Below are 19,106 nucleotides of genomic sequence, written 5' to 3' on the forward strand. Positions count from 1 at the left end.
GTTTGTGGTAATCGGTGAGTGGGTGAGTGTTTGTGGTAATCGGTGAGTGGGTGAGGGTTTGCGGTAACCGGTGAGTGTTTGTGGTAATCGGTGAGTGTGTGAGTGTTTGCAGTAATCGGTGAGTGTTTGTGGTAATCGGTGAGTGGGTGAGTGTTTGCAGTAATCGGTGAGTGTTTGTGGTAATCGGTGAGTGTGTGAGTGTGTGTGGTAATCGGTGAGTGGGTGAGTATTTGTGGTAATCGGTGAGTGTGTGAGTGTTTGTGGTAATCGGTGAGTGGGTGAGTGTTTGCAGTAATCGGTGAGTGTTTGTGGTAATCGGTGAGTGTGTGAGTGTTTGTGGTAATCGGTGAGTGGGTGAGGGTTTGTGGTAATCGGTGATTGTTTGTGGTAATCGGTGAGCGTTTGTGGTAATCGGTGAGTGTTTGTGGTAATCGGTGAGTGTTTGTGGTAATCGGTGAGTGTTCGGTGAGTAGGTGAGTGTTTGTGGTAATTGGTGAGTGGGTGAGTGTTTGTGGTAATCGGTGAGTGGGTGAGGGTTTGTGGTAATCGGTGAGTGGGTGAGTGTTTGTGGTAATCGGTGAGTGGGTGAGGGTTTGTGGTAATCGGTGAGTGGGTGAGTGTTTGTGGTAATCGGTGAGTGGGTGAGGGTTTGTGGTAATCGGTGAGTGGGTGAGGGTTTGTGGTAATCGGTGAGTGGGTGAGGGTTGTCGTGTGTGTGTATGTGAGTGAGTGTGAGATGAAGATAATGAACCATGTTTACCATCTTATGACATGTCCATCTCAGACATTCCTAGAAAGGAAAAGAAACAACGAAAATACTGCTACATTTTCACCGGTTCCACTCTGACATCACTCACTCTCTCCTTCCTTCACTCACATTCTCCCACGCTTTTCTCGCCTCCCTCCCTCCCTCCCTCCCTTCATCCCTCCTCCTCTCCATTCCGTCTGCTTGTCTTTCTCACTGAGCAGCTGCAGGCTCTATACTGTAGTTTATATACAGTGTTTCTATTTTGAATGGAGCTTCATATAGCTCATGGTAGGCTGTGGAGCTTTGGAAAGAGGAGAATATACAGCCAATCTTGGAAGACAATGGATGTAGATTTAAAAATGCTTGTAGATTTAATTACTGCCTTGATTCAACCCTACATCAACCCTTCCCCCACCCTGACCACCCCGAAGCCACAACTTCAACCCTCCCATTATATTTTTTGAGGGCACTGTTTATACTGAGAATTCTGCAAGTCCTGAGCCCGCCAGCCTGGGATTGGTTAGGAGAATGGCCAATATCCAACAGGACTCAAAACAATGCACTGTCATCAGCCAATCAAAGTGCTTTAAAACCAATCAATCAAAGAATAACAATTTTCTAATCATGAATTCCCTTTTACATTTTTTGATTTAAGTGTAGCAGCCAATCCAAAACATTGTACATTAAACCCAACTCCTCTTCTCCCACATTTTGATATTATTTTTATATTGATCCCATTTATTTGTTGTTGCCAGGACTGTCCTCGCCTGGTTCTCTTAAGAAGCCGGGGAAGTTTGATTTCAACGCCCTGTCGCCCCAGACGAGGTCCCCCCGCATGACGTTCACACACCACCCGCTGCCCGTGCTGGCAGGAGTGAGACCAGGTGAGCCCCAGACCCAACCCCTAAAGTCCCTCACCACCCTTATAGAGAAAGAGAGGGAGGGAGAGAGAGAGAGACGGTTGATAGATGGCGCTCACACACAACACGATGGCAGAGGTGAGACCAAGCCCTGCCCCCAGACCCAACCCCCACCCCCAGACCCAACCCCCTTATAGATATACAGATCTCTAGACCCCACCCCTTATAAATACACAGATCTCTAGACCCCTCCCCCTTATAGATACACAGATCTCTAGACCCCACCCCCTTATAGATAAACAGATCTCTAGACCCCACCCCCTTATAGATAAACAGATCTCTAGACCCCACCCCCTTATAGATAAACAGATCTCTAGGCCCCACCCCTAATACTATAGTCACTGAGAAAGAAAGAGAGAGAGATGGGAGAGAATCTTATTGACCCCAATTGCAGAGACCACTTTCACCAAGACAACCTAGCAGCAGTAGTAGAATTGAACCCACTTTGATCTGAGAACTAGCGATAAGATCCAGAGGTCTCTTGACATTTATTATCATGGCCTGCAACAGTTCAGCTCTATCTCTCTCTCTCATCACTGTTTTCCACACTCTGTCTCACTCTCTCTCGCTTTCTTTATCTTGTGTGTCTTCATGCCACAGTCATTCCATGCCCATGTGATCGAGCCAGTTCTGTTTCAAACAGGGCAAACACACACAAGTGTAACGGGCGTACACACACACACACATACACACACACACACTAGTTGTTTCAAACGGCCCGCCCCCTCGCCTTATAGAAGAACGTTGTGAGGATAACAAAATGGTCTCCAGGCCTCCGGTCTGAGAATTCCTCTTCTCCCTCTGAGATACGAGCCTGCCAGCTACTGTAGTCCCTGTTGAGTTTCACTTTCCAAAGGAATAAATACATCCCCCACTCCCTCTTTCTGTCTCTTTCTTTTCCTCCATCCCTCTCTCTTCTCTCTCTCTTCTCTCGCTCTTCTCTGAGGATTGGCCTGGTCCACAGCCAAAGCAGCTCTATCATGTAAAGGTCATTTGGACTCTTACAGCTCTCCCCTTCACGTTTCACTAGAATAGCTTAAGAATTGTACATTTAGATTGGTATACATTTGATATAGATGATGTTGTACTATTCATTTCCATGTCCTAGTATAACAACAGTGATGGATTGGTTTAAGTATATAGAGCTTGTCCAAGTGCTAGAAGAGCTGTACATTCCATTATTCTATTGACTTCCTGTTACGTGAAGATGTGTCAGACCAGCTTCAGGTATATCTGATTCATAGCTGACCCCTTCTCCCAGTTAGAATGTGGATACAAACTGCTAAGAGGTTAGTCTGTAATAGAGTTGTAGTGTGAGACTGAGACAGTGTTTAGGCTCCATAGGAGGAGGGGAAGAGGAGGGGGGCTGCTAAGATGGCCGCCGTCCAAATAGAAAGTCCCTCAGAGGCCACGCTGCTATAAAGAGACCAATGAAAGGGAGGGAGAGAGAGGGATGAGGAGAGAGACTGGAGAAGGGGTGAGGGAGAAAGGGAGAGAGGGATAGATTGAGGGAAAGGAGTGAGGGAGAGAGAGGGATAGAGAGAGACTGGAGAAGGGGTGAGGGAGAAAGGGAGAGAGGGATAGACTGAGGGAAAGGTGTGAGGGAGAGAGAGGGATAGAGAGAGACTGGAGAAGGGGTGAGGGAGAAAGGGAGAGAGGGATAGACTGAGGGAAAGGTGTGCGGGAGAGAGTTTGGCTGGGATGGAGCTATAGGCATAGACGTTGTCTGGTTTAGTTTATTTCCTGTTGGCAGGGCGTGGATGCCAGGTGTGACTGTTGTCTGTTTATTCTGGTAGTCAGTCTGGTCTAGTGAGCCCACTTTCCACACACACACACACACACACACACACACACACACACACACACACACACACACACACACACACACACACACACACACACACACACACACACACACACACACACACACACCTCCATACACTGGAGAGATAGAGGGTGACAGACAGACACATTCACAGATGCAAGTCCCCTTGCAGTCTACCAACCAGCTTGCCTGTTTCCAGTGCCAAATCGCCAAGGCCACAGAATCTCAGAAGACACCGTCTCACACACACACACACACACACACACACACACACACACACACACACACACACACACACACACAATGACTAATGTCTATAAGGGATTTAGCGGTGGGATTTAACTCTCCCAGGCTTCATACTACTGGGCCGAACCACACAGCAATGATAGGCTATGATTGATTACACATCCCCAACAAGCATTACCAACAGGAAAGTGTGTGTGTGTGTGTGTGTGTGTGTGTGTGTGTGTGTGTGTGTGTGTGTGTGTGTGTGTGTGTGTGTGTGTGTGTGTGTGTGTGTGTGTGTGTGTGTGTGTGTGTGTGTGTGTGTGTGTGTGTGTGTGTGTGTGTGTGTTCAAGCTGTGCTTACTGTAGATAGACAGAGAATACAGAAGAGATGTTTTGTATGAACAGGACCAGATGTTGCAGCCTTGGATGATTCTGTTCATTTAGATACACAAGTAGCATTAGACTCCCTGTAGTACAAACCACAGGGGGAAAGAGTGTGACGTCCACTCTCTAACTCTCTCTAATCACCACACTGATAAACACACTAATAAATCACATGCATTTACATCTATAGTAAACCCCTGGAGGAAATAATGTGACGTCCACTCTCTAACTCTCTCTAATCACCACACTGATAAACCAATCTGGCATCAGATGAATTAACAGATTTATTCAACCCAGTAAGGATTCAGTCTAGTGTGTTGGATTACATCAATTACTCTATTCAGTCTAGTGTGTTGGATTACGTCAATTACTCTATTCAGTCTAGTGTGTTGGATTATGTCAATTACTCTATTCAGTCTAGTGTGTTGGATTACATCAGTTACTCTATTCAGTCTAGTGTGTTGGATTACATCAGTTACTCTATTCAGTCTAGTGTGTTGGATTACATCAATTATTCTCTTCAGTCTAGTGTGTTGGATTACATCAGTTACTCTATTCAGTCTAGTGTGTTGGATTACATCAGTTACTCTATTCAGTCTAGTGTGTTGGATTACATCAGTTACTCTATTCAGTCTAGTGTGTTGGATTACATCAATTATTCTCTTCAGTCTAGTGTGTTGGATTACATCAGTTACTCTATTCAGTCTAGTGTGTTGGATTACATCAGTTACTCTATTCAGTCTAGTGTGTTGGATTACATCAATTACTCTATTCAGTCTAGTGTGTTGGATTACATCAATTATTCTCTTCAGTCTAGTGTGTTGGATTACATCAGTTACTCTATTCAATCTAGTGTGTTGGATTACATCAATTATTCTCTTCAGTCTAGTGTGTTGGATTACATCAGTTACTCTATTCAGTCTAGTGTGTTGGATTACATCAGTTACTCTATTCAGTCTAGTGTGTTGGATTACATCAGTTACTCTATTCAGTCTAGTGTGTTGGATTACATCAATTATTCTCTTCAGTCTAGTGTGTTGGATTACATCAGTTACTCTATTCAGTCTAGTGTGTTGGATTACATCAATTATTCTCTTCAGTCTAGTGTGTTGGATTACATCAATTATTCTCTTCAGTCTAGTGTGTTGGATTACATCAGTTACTCTATTCAGTCTAGTGTGTTGGATTACATCAGTTACTCTATTCAGTCTAGTGTGTTGGATTACATCAATTATTCTCTTCAGTCTAGTGTGTTGGATTACATCAGTTACTCTATTCAGTCTAGTGTGTTGGATTACATCAATTACTCTATTCAGTCTAGTGTGTTGGATTACATCAGTTACTCTATTCAGTCTAGTGTGTTGGATTACATCAATTATTCTCTTCAGTCTAGTGTGTTGGATTACATCAGTTACTCTATTCAGTCTAGTGTGTTGGATTACATCAATTATTCTCTTCAGTCTAGTGTGTTGGATTACATCAGTTACTCTATTCAGTCTAGTGTGTTGGATTACATCAGTTACTCTATTCAGTCTAGTGTGTTGGATTACATCAGTTACTCTATTCAGTCTAGTTTGTGTTGCTTTTGTGTTTCTTGTCTTTTCTAAATGTGTTATATGAATTGTGTCTGGAGTGGGATTACATGGACCCAAATAACTCTCCTCCCTCTGCCTACCTCTCCCTCTGTCCCTTCTCACGCTCTCACTCTTCCCCCTCTCCTCCCCCTCTCTCTCAGGGAGTCCCCGTGCCTCAGCTTCAGCTCTCCACTTCCCCTCCTCCTCCATCATCCAGCAGTCCAGTCCCTACTTCCCTCACCCCACCATCCGCTACCACCACCACCAGGACCCGCTAAAGGAGTTCGTCCAGTTCGTCTGCGCCGACGGCTCGGGGCAGTCCGGGGGACAGGTGAGAGGTCAGGGAGGGTTGGAGGACGGGGTGGAGGGGACATGGGACACACACAGACTGTTAGGGTTTCACTTCACACAAACGGACTAAGACCCTTGCACTTCCACACAATCCGTTGTACTGGATTGCCCCCCTATGGAAAAACGGTGGAATATTCAGCCATTTTATTTTGCTGCTCTGCTGGGATTCTACCACTAGACCAGGACACAAACCCTTCTTATTGTCCACAATCTCAGATCCAAGATGTATATTTTTCCCTCCCTTTTTAAGTTCTGTATGTCCCAGTCTAACTCCCACATTCTGTCTGTCTTCCTGCTTTAGTGTCCTCCAGTATTTATTTCCATTGTCGTCATGGTTTTTGTGTGTTTGTGTGACTGGTGGCTAGCTGGTGCTTCCATCAGCCGTATGTGTGTGTGTCCCTATCCTGGGTGGTGTGTGTGCTGAGTGCTCACCCTGTCCTGGGTGGTGTGTGTGCTGAGTGCTCACCCTGCCCTGGGTGGTGTGTGAGCTGAGTGCTCACCCTGTCCTGGGTGGTGTGTGTGCTGAGTGCTCACCCTGCCCTGGGTGATGTGTGTGCTGAGTGCTCACCCTGTCCTGGGTGGTGTGTGTGCTGAGTGCTCACCCTGCCCTGGGTGGTGTGTGAGCTGAGTGCTCACCCTGTCCTGGGTGGTGTGTGTGCTGAGTGCTCACCCTGCCCTGGGTGATGTGTGTGCTGAGTGCTCACCCTGTCCTGGGTGGTGTGTGTGCTGAGTGCTCACCCTGCCCTGGGTGGTGTGTGAGCTGAGTGCTCACCCTGTCCTGGGTGGTGTGTGTGCTGAGTGCTCACCCTGCCCTGGGTGGTGTGTGAGCTGAGTGCTCACCCTGCCCTGGGTGGTGTGTGTGCTGAGTGCTCACCCTGGTCTGGGTGGTGTGTGTGCTGAGTGCTCACCCTGGTCTGGGTGGTGTGTGTGCTGAGTGCTCACCCTGGTCTGTGTGGTGTGTGTGCTGAGTGCTCACCCTGTCCTGGGTGGTGTGTGTGCTGAGTGCTCACCCTGCCCTGGGTGGTGTGTGAGCTGAGTGCTCACCCTGTCCTGGGTGGTGTGTGTGCTGAGTGCTCACCCTGCCCTGGGTGGTGTGTGTGCTGAGTGCTCACCCTGCCCTGTGTGGTGTGTGTGCTGAGTGCTCACCCTGTCCTGTGTGGTGTGTGTGCTGAGTGCTCACCCTGTCCTGTGTGGTGTCTGCCGTCTCTGCAGCCTAACGGAGGTGGTCACAGCCAGAGCAAAATGCCAGGCTCCTTCCTGCTGCCCCCGCCGCCCCCAGTGGCGCGCCCCGTGCCCCTCCCCATGCCCGATTCTAAACCAATCAACACGCCCCCCGACGGCGGCGGACTCAGCTCGCCCGCATCTCCGTGTAAGTGACCCCCCCCCCGCTCTCGCCCCCACCTCCAACTACTTCGCCCCTCAGACCCCCTGAGATATCTAGAGATATCAAATCCTAAATCAAAATGAGTACATGTAGGTTACCTCTAGGTAGAGAAACCCCACTCCCCAACCAAGGGTAGTTGGTTAGAGTCCCAAACCCAGTCACCACCTCCTCACTCCTGACCAGAGGAGGCTGGTGGGAGGAGTTAAAGGAATGAAGTAATGGGACAGAGCCAAAACACCGTTGATTCCATCCTTCCATCCTCTTCCAACCAGCCTCCTCTGATCCTGAGCGCTCTGCAGTCCTCACTGTCCCCTCACTGGAGGAGTCCTCCCTGTCCCCTCCCTGGAGCAGTCCTCACTGTCCCCTCCCTGGAGCAGTCCTCACTGTCCCCTCCCTGGAGCAGTACTCTATCCACTCCTGTAGAGCAGACTGCCACGCCTATGCCAGATATCCCTATCTATCTCTCTCTCTCTCTCTCTCTCTCTCTATTTCCACCTAACTTTCCTATTTCTTTCTCTCTTTTCCTCTCTCTCTCCCTCGCTGTGTTTCCTGCTAGCACCACAGGAGGCAGTGTAGCTAGGTTTTCTCCCTTCTTCTTGTTGAAGTGTTTGTAGTAGTAGGGGGGGACCAGTGCCCTGTATTCTGTCCTATAGAGTAGGGCCTAGTGTCTGGCAAGCTGCTATCCTTTAATCAACCCAGACTATGCATGGTCTGTCTATGACAACAGAAGATTAAATTGACCCCTCTCTCATTTTTTGTTTTTCTTTGCTTAATTTGATATACTCATTTATTTCCTTTCTTTTTTCCTTTCGTTCTTGTTTTTCTTTGTTAAGGGAACAAAATTAGGGCAGTTGGCGTGGACTCCATAAAACATCACGATGCCCCACTTTACCCATGATGCCCCACTTTACCCACAATTCCCTTGCTTCCTTCCTTCCACATTAAATCTCACAACAATAAAAAGAAATTGAGGACAAAATAAAAACAACTTGAAAATCACATACATAAACAATAAATATCAATCATTATTAAACAAATACCGCTAGGCCTAATTAGGGAAATGGGGGGAGAAAGGAGTGTCGCTCGTGGGGGTGTGCGTGCTTTTACCTCCGTTGGCTGGCTGGCTTGGTTCCTCTAGGCAGGCAGGGCGAGGTGCGTTGAGAGAGTCGGGCCGCGGGAGAGGCACACCGAGAGAGAGGGGGCACTGGACGGAGCGGCTTTGGTCACTTCCTGTTATTTTTCTTTGTCTCTTTCGTCGTCCTGTCCTCCCTACTTTCCCACCCCACTTTTATCGTTTATCACCTATCTGTATCACTTTATTTATATAATATACTTTTATATAAATAAATCTACACCTCTTCTCTCCCTCCTCCACCTCCTTGTCTTTATTTCTCTTATTCATTTTGTTCCCAGTTTTCACCACACACACACACACACACACACACACACACACACACACACTCATGAATTCCCACAAACTCCTCCAACCTCCCCCCTCACTCGGTCAGAATGGCAGTGTCATTCAGCTGCCTATCATTGGAGTCCAGTAAGCACAACAACTGCCCTAAATGTGGTTCCCTTCTCTGGTCTTGAGTACATTCACCAGAGTAACAGGAGCTTCTTATCAACAGAATGGAGCATTGGCCAGCACACAAATTATGATTATTTCCTATTGGTTCCCCCCTATAGAGCTTATTTCCTGTTGGTTCCCCCTATAGAGGTTATTTCCTATTGGTTCAACCCATAGAGCTTATTTCCTATTGGTTCCCCCCTATAGAACTTATTTCCTATTGGTTCCACCCATAGAGCTTATTTCCTATTGGTTCCCCCCTATAGAGCTTATTTCCTATTGGTTCCCCCTATAGATCCAGATCCAGACACAGGGCCCTGGGCTGCAAGGTGTGTCTGGGACTAACAGGAGGAGGAGGCTCAGCCCAGTTTACTTCACTTCCCCACAATAACTAACCCTCATAAAGAGCTCCCATCTATCCCTGTCTGAGCCTCATAAAGAGCCCCCATCTATCCCTGTCTGAGCCTCATAAAGAGCCCCCATCTATCCCTGTCTGAGCCTCATAAAGAGCCCCCATCTACCCCTGTCTGAGCCTCATAAAGAGCTCCCATCTATCCCTGTCTGAGCCTCATAAAGAGCCCCCATCTATCCCTGTCTGAGCCTCATAAAGAGCCCCCATCTACCCCTGTCTGAGCCTCATAAAGAGCCCCCATCTATCCCTGTCTGACCCTCATAAAGAGCCCCCATCTATCCCTGTCTGAGCCTCATAAAGGGCTCCCATCTATCCCTGTCTGACCCTCATAAAGAGCCCCCATCTATCCCTGTCTGATCCTCATAAAGAGCCCCCATCTATCCCTGTCTGAGCCTCATAAAGGGCTTCCATTTTTCCCAGTCTGTCTATCTAGGAGACTTTGGGACTACCGTTTAAATGCAGTATTATCAATTATCAAAACTGATCAATTATCAATATAGTCTTATTAATTCTAGCTCATTCTAAACATCATTTCCCAGAATCTAGTAAACACAGTAACATGCACATATTGTACAATTGTGTGTGTGTGTGCGTGTGTGTGTGCACACATGCGTGGGGCTATGTCTGTCTCAGTCTGTCTGTGTGTGTGTGTGTGGGTTTGAATATGTGTGGGTTTGAATATGTGTGGGTTTGAATATGTGTGTGTGAATATGTGTGTGCGCATGCATGTGTGTGTGACTATGTGTTTGACTGTGTATGTGTGTGTGTGTGACGGTGTGTGTATCTCTCTCTCTGTAGCATACTCCACGCCAGGCTCCACAGCTCCCAACAGGTTTGTCAGCATCGGAGCACGGGACAACTTTCTGAACATCCCCCAGCAGTCTCAGGTAGCTACCACCTCTCTCCGCTTCCACACACTATCTCACATTTTCTGCCAAACAATTGTAAACACGACAAAACGCAACAATCAGACATGTTCTTTTAAATGATTAGTTTTCGGTATTGGTTTGCAGTCTTTGCGACAGTAAACTTGTGGTCTTACCCGGAGGACACACAGAAATCTGCACATCATCAACATTAATTTCAGGGGTGTACATGTATACTGTAGAAAGGCTGAGGCTTTGGCATATCAGACTCCTTCCTCAGAGTACAGTCCACTTGTGGTGTCTCCCTGGCTGTCTGTGTTGTGCCACTGGGCTGCAGTGTGTTGGGTTGTCCTCCATTACCTACACTACTTTTCTCATTAGGGTCTAACCGCACCTGCCTGCAGACCACTCAGCTATCCCTCCCACACACACACATGGAAACAATCTGCATTCCTCCTATTCTGTTCTCTCGCTCTCTGTGTCTCTCTCTCTCTCTCTGTGTGTCTTCTCTCTCTCTCTGTCTTCTCTCTCTGTGTCTTCTCTCTCTCTGTCTCTCGCTCTCTCTCTGTGTCTTTTCTCTCTGTCTCTCTCTCTGTCTTCTCTCTCTCTGTCTTCTCTCTGGGTCTTCTCTCTCTGTGTCTTCTCTCTCTCTGTCTCTCGCTCTCTCTCTGTGTCTTTTCTCTCTGTCTCTCTCTCTGTCTTCTCTCTCTCTGTCTTCTCTCTGGGTCTTCTCTCTCTCTGTGTCTTCTCTCTCTCTGTCTTCTCTCGCTCTCTCTCTGTGTCTTTTCTCTCTGTCTCTCTCTCTGTCTTCTCTCTCTCTGTCTTCTCTCTGGGTCTTCTCTCTCTCTGTGTCTTCTCTCTCTCTGTCTCTCGCTCTCTCTCTGTGTCTTTTCTCTCTGTCTCTCTCTCTGTCTTCTCTCTCTCTGTCTTCTCTCTGGGTCTTCTCTCTCTCTGTGTCTTCTCTCTCTCTGTCTTCTCTCGCTCTCTCTCTGTGTCTTTTCTCTCTGTCTCTCTCTCTCTGTCTTCTCTCTCTCTGTCTTCTCTCTGGGTCTTCTCTCTCTCTGTGTCTTCTCTCTCTCTCTCTCCCTCTGTCTTTTCTTTCTGTGTGTCTTTTCTCTCTTTCTGGGTCTTCTTGTTCTCTCTCTGTCTTCTCTCTGGGTCTTCTTCTTTCTTCCTTCCTTTCCTCTACCTCCCCTCTCTCGCTTATCTCTTTCACCCTCCCTTCTTCCCCCACACACTCCCTCATCCACAGATGTAACCCTGGCACAGAGGGAGTCGCCATACACACACACACACACACACACACACACACACACACACACACACACACACACACACACACACACACACACACACACACACACACACACACACACATCTTCAACTGACTTACTAGTGTAATTTGACAGCAGAGACATACATTGTGTGTACAAAACATTAAGAACACCTGCTCTTTCCATGACATAGACTGACCAGGTGAAAGCTATGATCCCTTATTGATGTCACCTGTTAAATTCACTCCAATCAGTGTAGATGAAGGGAGGAGACAGGTTAAAGAAGGATTTTCAAGCCTTGAAACATTTGACACATGGATTGTGTATGTGCCATTCAGAGGGTGAATTGGCAAGACAAAATATTGAAGTGTCTTTGAACGGGGTTTGGTACTGGGTGCCTGGCACAACGGTTTGTGTCATGAACTGGGGGGGTGCAACTCAGTATTAGGGTAGGTGTTCCTAATGTTTTTTACACTCAGTGTATAACTGGTCTGAGGAGCTCTCTGGTGGCTAAACACAAGTCATGCAGGGAGAGAAAGAGAGGGGGTTAAAGAGAAAAAGAGTTAGTTCAAGCTCTGTGCTCCACAGGCGAAGTCACGTCCTGACTGTCTGGTTGCCCATGGCAACCAGACATGATGTCATAGGCAGTTTAACGTAGCCTTAAAGGGGGTTAAGGAGAAGGGGGAGTGGTCAGTCCTGCCAGGGATTAAATTGGGGGAGAGAGAGAAGAGAGAGGAAGTTGGGGGAGAAAAGAGGAGGAGTTAGAAGCCCAAAAGGATCCTGGGAAAGGGAAAAGGAGGAAGGAAAGGGGGGAGAGAAACTTTCTCTCCGGGGTCCTATAGGAATGTAACAGAATAGAGAGCAGAGCGTAGCTATAGGGCCGTCAGCGATTAGCTGCCTTTCCCTGGGTCTACTCTGGCCTGGCCTGTGGAATGTTGTCTGGAGCCTGAGCAGAGCTGCCACTTAACCAGACCTGGGTTCAAATACTATTTGAAATACTTTCAATTGTGCCAGGCAAGCTCAATCCAGCCTAGAAACAATTTCCAATAGTATTGGACCCCAGCTCCCAGAGCCAAATGCCAACCCTATAACTCTGCACCCTCTGTGAGTCTTATCAAACTGTGAAACCTGATCCTGGGAGTAGCTGCATGGCCTACAGTAGTTGACTTCATGGTGTCATTTGAAACAGTAAAGAAAGTCTTGTGAATCGTGTTACATCTAAACTTTGTACTTATTGGAGACTTTGAAGGTTGAAATACTACAACGTGAAAGTAGTACTTTTATGAACTGTCGTCTTGAAATGACTTACCTACATACTGTGTGAGGAAGGATCAACTTAAGGTTCCTAGGCATCGGGGTATGATCGAGGCTCAGCTCAGTAAAGGGAAAAGTTGCTATGAAGGATGGCCCTCTAGTGGCTAGTTAATATTTTGCATGACAAAAAACTTGAAATCGATTATTATCCAGAACCATTTATTTACTTATAAATGTGTAACTGTTGAACTTAGTGATGTTACCACATGACAAAGATGAACCTGATGTTTCCTGTATTTTATTTCTCTTCTACAGTCTTGGTTCCTCTGACAAGTCCTCCGAATCAACCGCTAGAATTGTGTCATGAGAAAATTGGGAATGGAAAAACCACACAACACACAAAACAAACCAACACTGACTACAAACAAACTGCTGACACTAAAGTAAAACCAGAAAATAACCCCCCAGAGGAATACCCATTTCCACAATTTGAACATTTGAACCGGAACAACCATCTCCCTATACAGAAGGCTGAAAAGAGATCGGTTGAAGTGGACAGACTCAGAACGAACGACAGAACGAGGAAGAGGAGGAGGAAGAAAGATGAGGAAATGTCACACACAAAACATGTCAGAAAGCAAACCTGACAACTAACTGACCAATTTTGTTTTATTGTTGTTTTTACATTTTATTTTCACAATGAAACTCCATGCAATGGCTGGGAGATCCACACACACACAACAGTGTAAAACAAAGACTACAAAAAACATAGTTGGCAGAATTTGGTCATTTGAGCTATAGCTATAAACATTGTCACCACCCAAAAGAACCCATTCTGTAATCCTTCAGTCTCTCCTCCTGACGGTGCTTTATGTCCCTGCTCCCTCTCTCATCTGTCAACCAGGTGTCCAGGGTTGCCCCGGCAACGCCCACAGCCTCACACAACCACATCCGACTGGCCTCACTGCCTCTTGATTTGCTCAGCCCTGAATCCCCTCCCTCCTCCCTTCTTCTGATTGGCCAAACACTGGGACACCATCCAATGGTGTGACAACATCTGCACTAGATGGCTGGTTTTAGTTTACACTCTTGTGAAGAGCGATAGCCAATAGCATGAGCCGCGAGGGAACACAAGACAGACAGACAGACAGACAGACAGACAGACAGACAGACAGACAGACAGACAGACAGACAGACAGACAGACAGACAGACAGACAGACAGACAGACAGACAGACAGACAGACAGACAGACAGACAGACAGACAGACAGACAGATAATCAGTCAGACAGACATGTCAGACAGACAGACAGTCAGTCTGTCAGTCAGACATAACAGACAGACAGTCAGACAGACAGTCAGTCAGTCAGACAGACAGTCAGTCAGTCAGTCAGTCAGTCAGACAGACATAACAGACAGTCAGACAGACAGTCAGTCAGACAGACAGTCGTACAACACTATGTGCTCTTTCGTCCCCTCACCTATGCACTACTGAAACAAATAAGGGAGGAAACAGAGCGATCCAGCAGGTCGCTGAAGGCAGTGTGTGTGTGTGGGCAATGGGCTGTGGCTTTGGCATCCTGGCACTCACACATACATGCACTCACGCAGACTCAAAGCACGTACACACACACACACACACACACACACACACACACACACACACACAGAGATCATCGTCTCCAGAACCCACATGTCTGGCAGACACAACTATTCACTGACAATAACATCTTGTCTGTGTGTCCTTCACAGTAACATAATGCATAGGATCAACATCATCATGTAATAACTAGCTTTCTTTTTGTTTGTAGACGTTTTCTTGCATTTCATTTTGTTTGCCGGATTGGTTTTGGTTTTGTCTCACTTGGATTTTTTTGCTTATGTTTGACCTTCTTTCCTAAGATTTTTTTCTTTCATCCGCTTTTTATTTTGCAGAAAAAACATCATCTTCGTTTGCAATAACAGACATCTCTGAAATCTCTCACAAACACCAGTACAGGAACATGCGACACAACCCCTGCCTTGCTTCACCCTGTAACCACAGTCCATTCACAGTAGGGCCCAGAGGAACACACGCTGACACACCACCGTATCAAAATGCACACTACTAACACCGTCACCCTGATTCGAAACACAAAGGTGAGCCTTTATATATGACTTTCTCCAAACTGCCTTTGGTTTTTCATTCATTTTGACATTTGTCATTTTTAATTTGAGATACCTTGTTTTTTTTTCTATCGTAAATGTGATTTTTAAATTGTTATTGATATTGTAATTTTTTTTTATCATGACACAATAATTCAAACAAAAAAAGCCAATCCTCACAAAATAACTGGACTGCCTAGCTGTTGGTTTCTTCCATGTGCAGGGATAGAATTGTCTGACAGCCCAGGCACTCTGAGTTTATAGTAAAATTAGCTCTATGTACTCAAATCATGTATCACAACTATAACAATCTATGGAAGTGCCTCTGTACTCCCCTATCATGCAATTAGTTCAAATTCAGGTTGATGTTTTTGTTCACATATATGCTAAAGCTACAAGGAATGGTGATGTTTCTTCCTATATGGAAACCCTTGGCTATAGGACAGAACCTTTGTAGAAGACCGCAAAATGTTATAGAGAGAGAGAGATCTTATACATATATATTTATGGTATATGCTCCTTTTTAAACTTGACTAAAACGAGCTTGTTGGCAGTTTAGTTATTTTCTGAACTCTTGAGCTAGCAGAATTCCATGATGGACAGCACCTCACTGTTACCATGACAACTCAATGAGCACCCACCCAACCTCCACAAATCTACAGTGCAGCATTCAAAAACGAAACAAAAATGTCCATGATGCAAAATAGATGAAACATGTCAAAATCGACAATGGAAAAATTGAAGAAAAAAGTGTTTGTTTTTTGATGGAAAGTATTATTATTGAAAAATATGTGTCGATTGAGCCACGTGCAATGCATTGGGTAGATTCATTGTGTTTTGTCTGTTAGAGATTTTTAAGAAAGCTAAGAAGAAAAGAGAAAAAAAATCTATTTGTTTCAAGTCCGATGTGCTCCTGGACTCTAAACTAACAGAGCCATATCCTAGTCTTTGTAAGTTGGGGGTATTTGTTTTTATTTTCCTTTATTGTCTCTTTTTTAATGTTTAACGTGTAATCATTTGTTTATAAAACTGTTTGGAGGGGCTGAAGGAAGAAACATTTCTTACAAAACTTTTAAAACAAAATTGAACATGAAATGAAAAACCGGTGAAATGAAAAACCGGTACTTTTACACACTATAAAGTACATTCAAACTATTACAAAATGAATGATAATGAACAAAATAATGACTACCTTTAGGAAACCGCATTTATTATTCCTCTTCTCTATTTCTATTCCTTCTCCTGTTTGTAATATTGAGTGGAGGGAGGGGTTCCTAGTCCTTCCTATATTCCTCTAGTAGGTTGTGAAACAAAAGGCATTTTGGTTCAACCTTTAGATAGGACGAGAGCTGTACTGTAGGCTTAACAATGCCCACAACTACTTCTTCTGATTTCTCCCAGATTATTATACTCCTCTCTCCGAGTCTGAGCAAGGAAAAAAAAGAAAAATGGCAGCTTAGAATTTGTTTCATTTGAGGAGCCAGCCAGTCTGTCAGAACCATGACGTAACGATAGAAATACAGTAGGCCTATGCAAAGTGAGCTTCCCTCCACCCCTTCCTTCTCCACCCTCTCCCTCATTCCCCTGTAAATTCACCTTGACTAGTGCTTGTGCTGTAGTGTAGTTTCCCAGCAGTTAAAGGTTGTCCCTTAAAAGTGCCTTTTGTTCACAGACTCCATTTTGTAATCCAGATCGCTCCCCTTTCATTCGAAATAATTCAAGGTTGAGGTGGAAGTGCCCCTAAGTGCAGATCTAGGATCAGTTTACTGTACTCCATATCCTGACCTGAACCATTAGGAGGGTATATGCAAAACTGACCTTAGATCAGTGCTTAGTGAGTAACTTCATCCGACCTCCACCTTTGAAAAATGATCCCCCTCCATTGTATCAACCTTCCCATAAATCCTTTCCCTTTTCAAAATCCGTATATATATAGTACAAAAGGAAACTGGTGTGAATTAGTTCTTTACTTTTTATTGATAAATGATGAAAAAAAATACTGAAAAGGCAAAAAAACTTGTTCTCGTTCCCCCTTGCTCTCTGGCTTTTTTCTTCTTCCCTCTGTCTCCTCCTCTCCCCTCCTCTGTCTATCTGTTCTCTCGTAGACACTGGAGTAGTCTGTAACTGTGTCCTCTCTCTCTCTCCTTCCCCTCCCTCCCTTCCTTCCGTTGATGGAAGGGGTTGTTGAAAAAAAAAATGGCCGAAACTTTTTGTCTTGAGCAGAATGCAGTTAGCTCACGTTATTCTTGTCTGTATTGCCTCTTCTTCACATTGTATACCATTACCCATCCTCTTCAGCTTCTCCATTCAAACAGCTAATGTAAGTGAACAAATTACACCAATGGGCTTTTGGGGGTGCGCCTGCCCAGTGTAGGGTAGGACTGGGTGTTAGGGGTTATGGGGGTAAAGGTCTTAGGGGGTCAATAATGTTGGGGTAAAGGAGATATTATAGGGGTACCTTTTTGGGGTGTTGGGGAGGGGGGGCTGCTGTTCTGCTGTGACCAGTTAAGAGTTAAAAAACAAAAAATTGTTTTATTTTATTTTATTCCTTTATTTTTTTTTGGACTTAATTTGGATTTTTGCTTTCATAGTTCCTATCTATCAGGGTATGCTGTCATTGAAACTCTATAAGAGAGTCTTGGAGTGTAAATGAAATGCTACAAGCACCTTATAACTACTGGCTGAGAAAAGGGAGTTTGCAATACTACCAGCACACACACACACCTAGTCATGTATCAAATACTCTAAACTCTTGTATTATTATTGTGAGGTTTTATCTAGTGAAGCCAGCAGCAGTATTAGCCATTGGCAAAACACACATCACAACCCACCATATAGAGCCAGCATGAACCAGGCTTGAGGCATACGCTCAAGTGAAACGTAGAGATATCAGTTTGAATGCCAGGCTCTAAAAACTCTGTTCCGTTTTGAGATGTGTTTTTGTTTTGTTGTTTTTGTTTTGTTTAGTGGTGTCTAGACAGTACGCCCTTTGACCCCCGACCCTACGCCCTCAGAGCAGAAGAGCCCCACTCATGCCTGTAGTTCTGTCTGAAATGGCACCCTATTCCCTACATAGTGCACTACTTTTTCACTATTCCCATAGGGCCCTGTTCAAAAGTAGTGCACTATGTAGGGAATAGGGTGCCATTTTAAATGCATCCCATGTCTTTGTGTATAAGAAACACCCCCAGAGCTCTGTAGGTGAAATGCATGTGTTAATTACAGTTTCTTTTCCATAAGAAGAAAAACACAGTTTGAGCAGAGCAGCACCTTGATTGAATAAAAGGATGTTCTTGACTGTAGCATCTTGACTGTGTTGTGTCTTTATTTATGATCATGACTGAGAATGGAAATGATGATAGTGGAACCTCATACCTACATGACAAGTTCAGGTAGTTTGATGTGGAAAGGTAGCCGTACAGTGAAGGATGTTCTTGACTGTTGGATCTGTGTTGTCTTCATTATGATGACTGGAAATTAAAATGATGAAGGGATATAACTATTGTTAGTCTTATTAGCAGTGGGGGGAAAAGTACCCAATTTTCATACTTGAGTAAAAGTAAAGATACGAAAATGACTCAAGTAAAAGCCACCCAGTAAAGTACTACTTGAGTAAAAGTCTAAAAGTATTTGGTTTTAAATATACTTAAATATCAAAAGTATACTGAACAAAAATATAAACGCAACAAGTGTTAGTCCCATTTTTCATGAACTGAAATAAAATATCCCAGAAATGTTCCATATGCACAAAAAGCTTTTCTCTCAAATGATGTGCACAAATTTGTTTACATTGCTGTTAGTGAGCATTTATCCTTTTCCAACATAATCTATCCACCTGACAGCTGTGGCATTTCAAGAAGCTGATTAAACAGCATGATCATTACGCAGGTGCACCTTGTGCTGGGGACATTAAAAGGCCAATCTAAAGTGTGGGCAATTGGCATGCTGACTGCAGGAATATCTACCAGACCTGATGCTATTCTCCAGTCATGTGAAATCCATAGATTAGGGCCTAATGAATTTATTTCAATTCAGTGAGTTCCTTCTATGAACTGTAACTCAGTAAAAATCTTTCACATGTTTTGTTCAGTATAAATGTTATTGCAAAAATATACTTAAGAATCAAAAGTTTAAATCCTTTCACATTCTTTATATTAAGCAAACCAGATGGC

General features: G+C 44.8%; 1 protein-coding gene and 1 long non-coding RNA gene across 20 annotated transcripts in view; one reads left to right on the forward strand and one right to left on the reverse strand.

Annotated features, from left to right (window-relative positions):
• LOC106589946 (nuclear factor 1 X-type) overlaps positions 1–18,236 on the forward strand; it is a 168,425-nt gene extending 150,189 nt beyond the window's left edge. For 10 of the 19 annotated variants that reach the window (XM_045707788.2, XM_045707796.2, XM_045707790.2 and 7 more), the window contains 5 exons: positions 1,504–1,632; positions 5,841–6,010; positions 7,243–7,399; positions 10,195–10,283; positions 13,106–18,236. In XM_045707788.2, the coding sequence (XP_045563744.1) occupies positions 1,504–1,632; positions 5,841–6,010; positions 7,243–7,399; positions 10,195–10,283; positions 13,106–13,120 (560 nt within the window). In that variant the 3' untranslated portion in view covers positions 13,121–18,236. Of the gene's footprint in view, positions 1–1,503; positions 1,633–5,840; positions 6,018–7,242; positions 7,400–10,194; positions 10,284–13,105 lie in introns of all 19 variants that reach the window. The other 9 variants (XM_045707807.2, XM_045707799.2, XM_045707814.2 and 6 more) reach the window with 4 other exon arrangements.
• Positions 17,872–18,374, reverse strand: LOC145862355 (uncharacterized). The gene is made up of 2 exons (XR_014381773.1): positions 18,080–18,374; positions 17,872–17,970 (listed from the first exon to the last, which is right to left on the reverse strand). It is a non-coding gene; the product is annotated as an uncharacterized LOC145862355 (long non-coding RNA).
• Between the last annotated feature and the right edge of the window lie 732 nt (positions 18,375–19,106).

This window comes from Salmo salar, chromosome 02 (assembly GCF_965601325.2).
Source record: "Salmo salar chromosome 02, fSalSal1, whole genome shotgun sequence".
Lineage (NCBI taxonomy): Eukaryota > Metazoa > Chordata > Actinopteri > Salmoniformes > Salmonidae > Salmo > Salmo salar.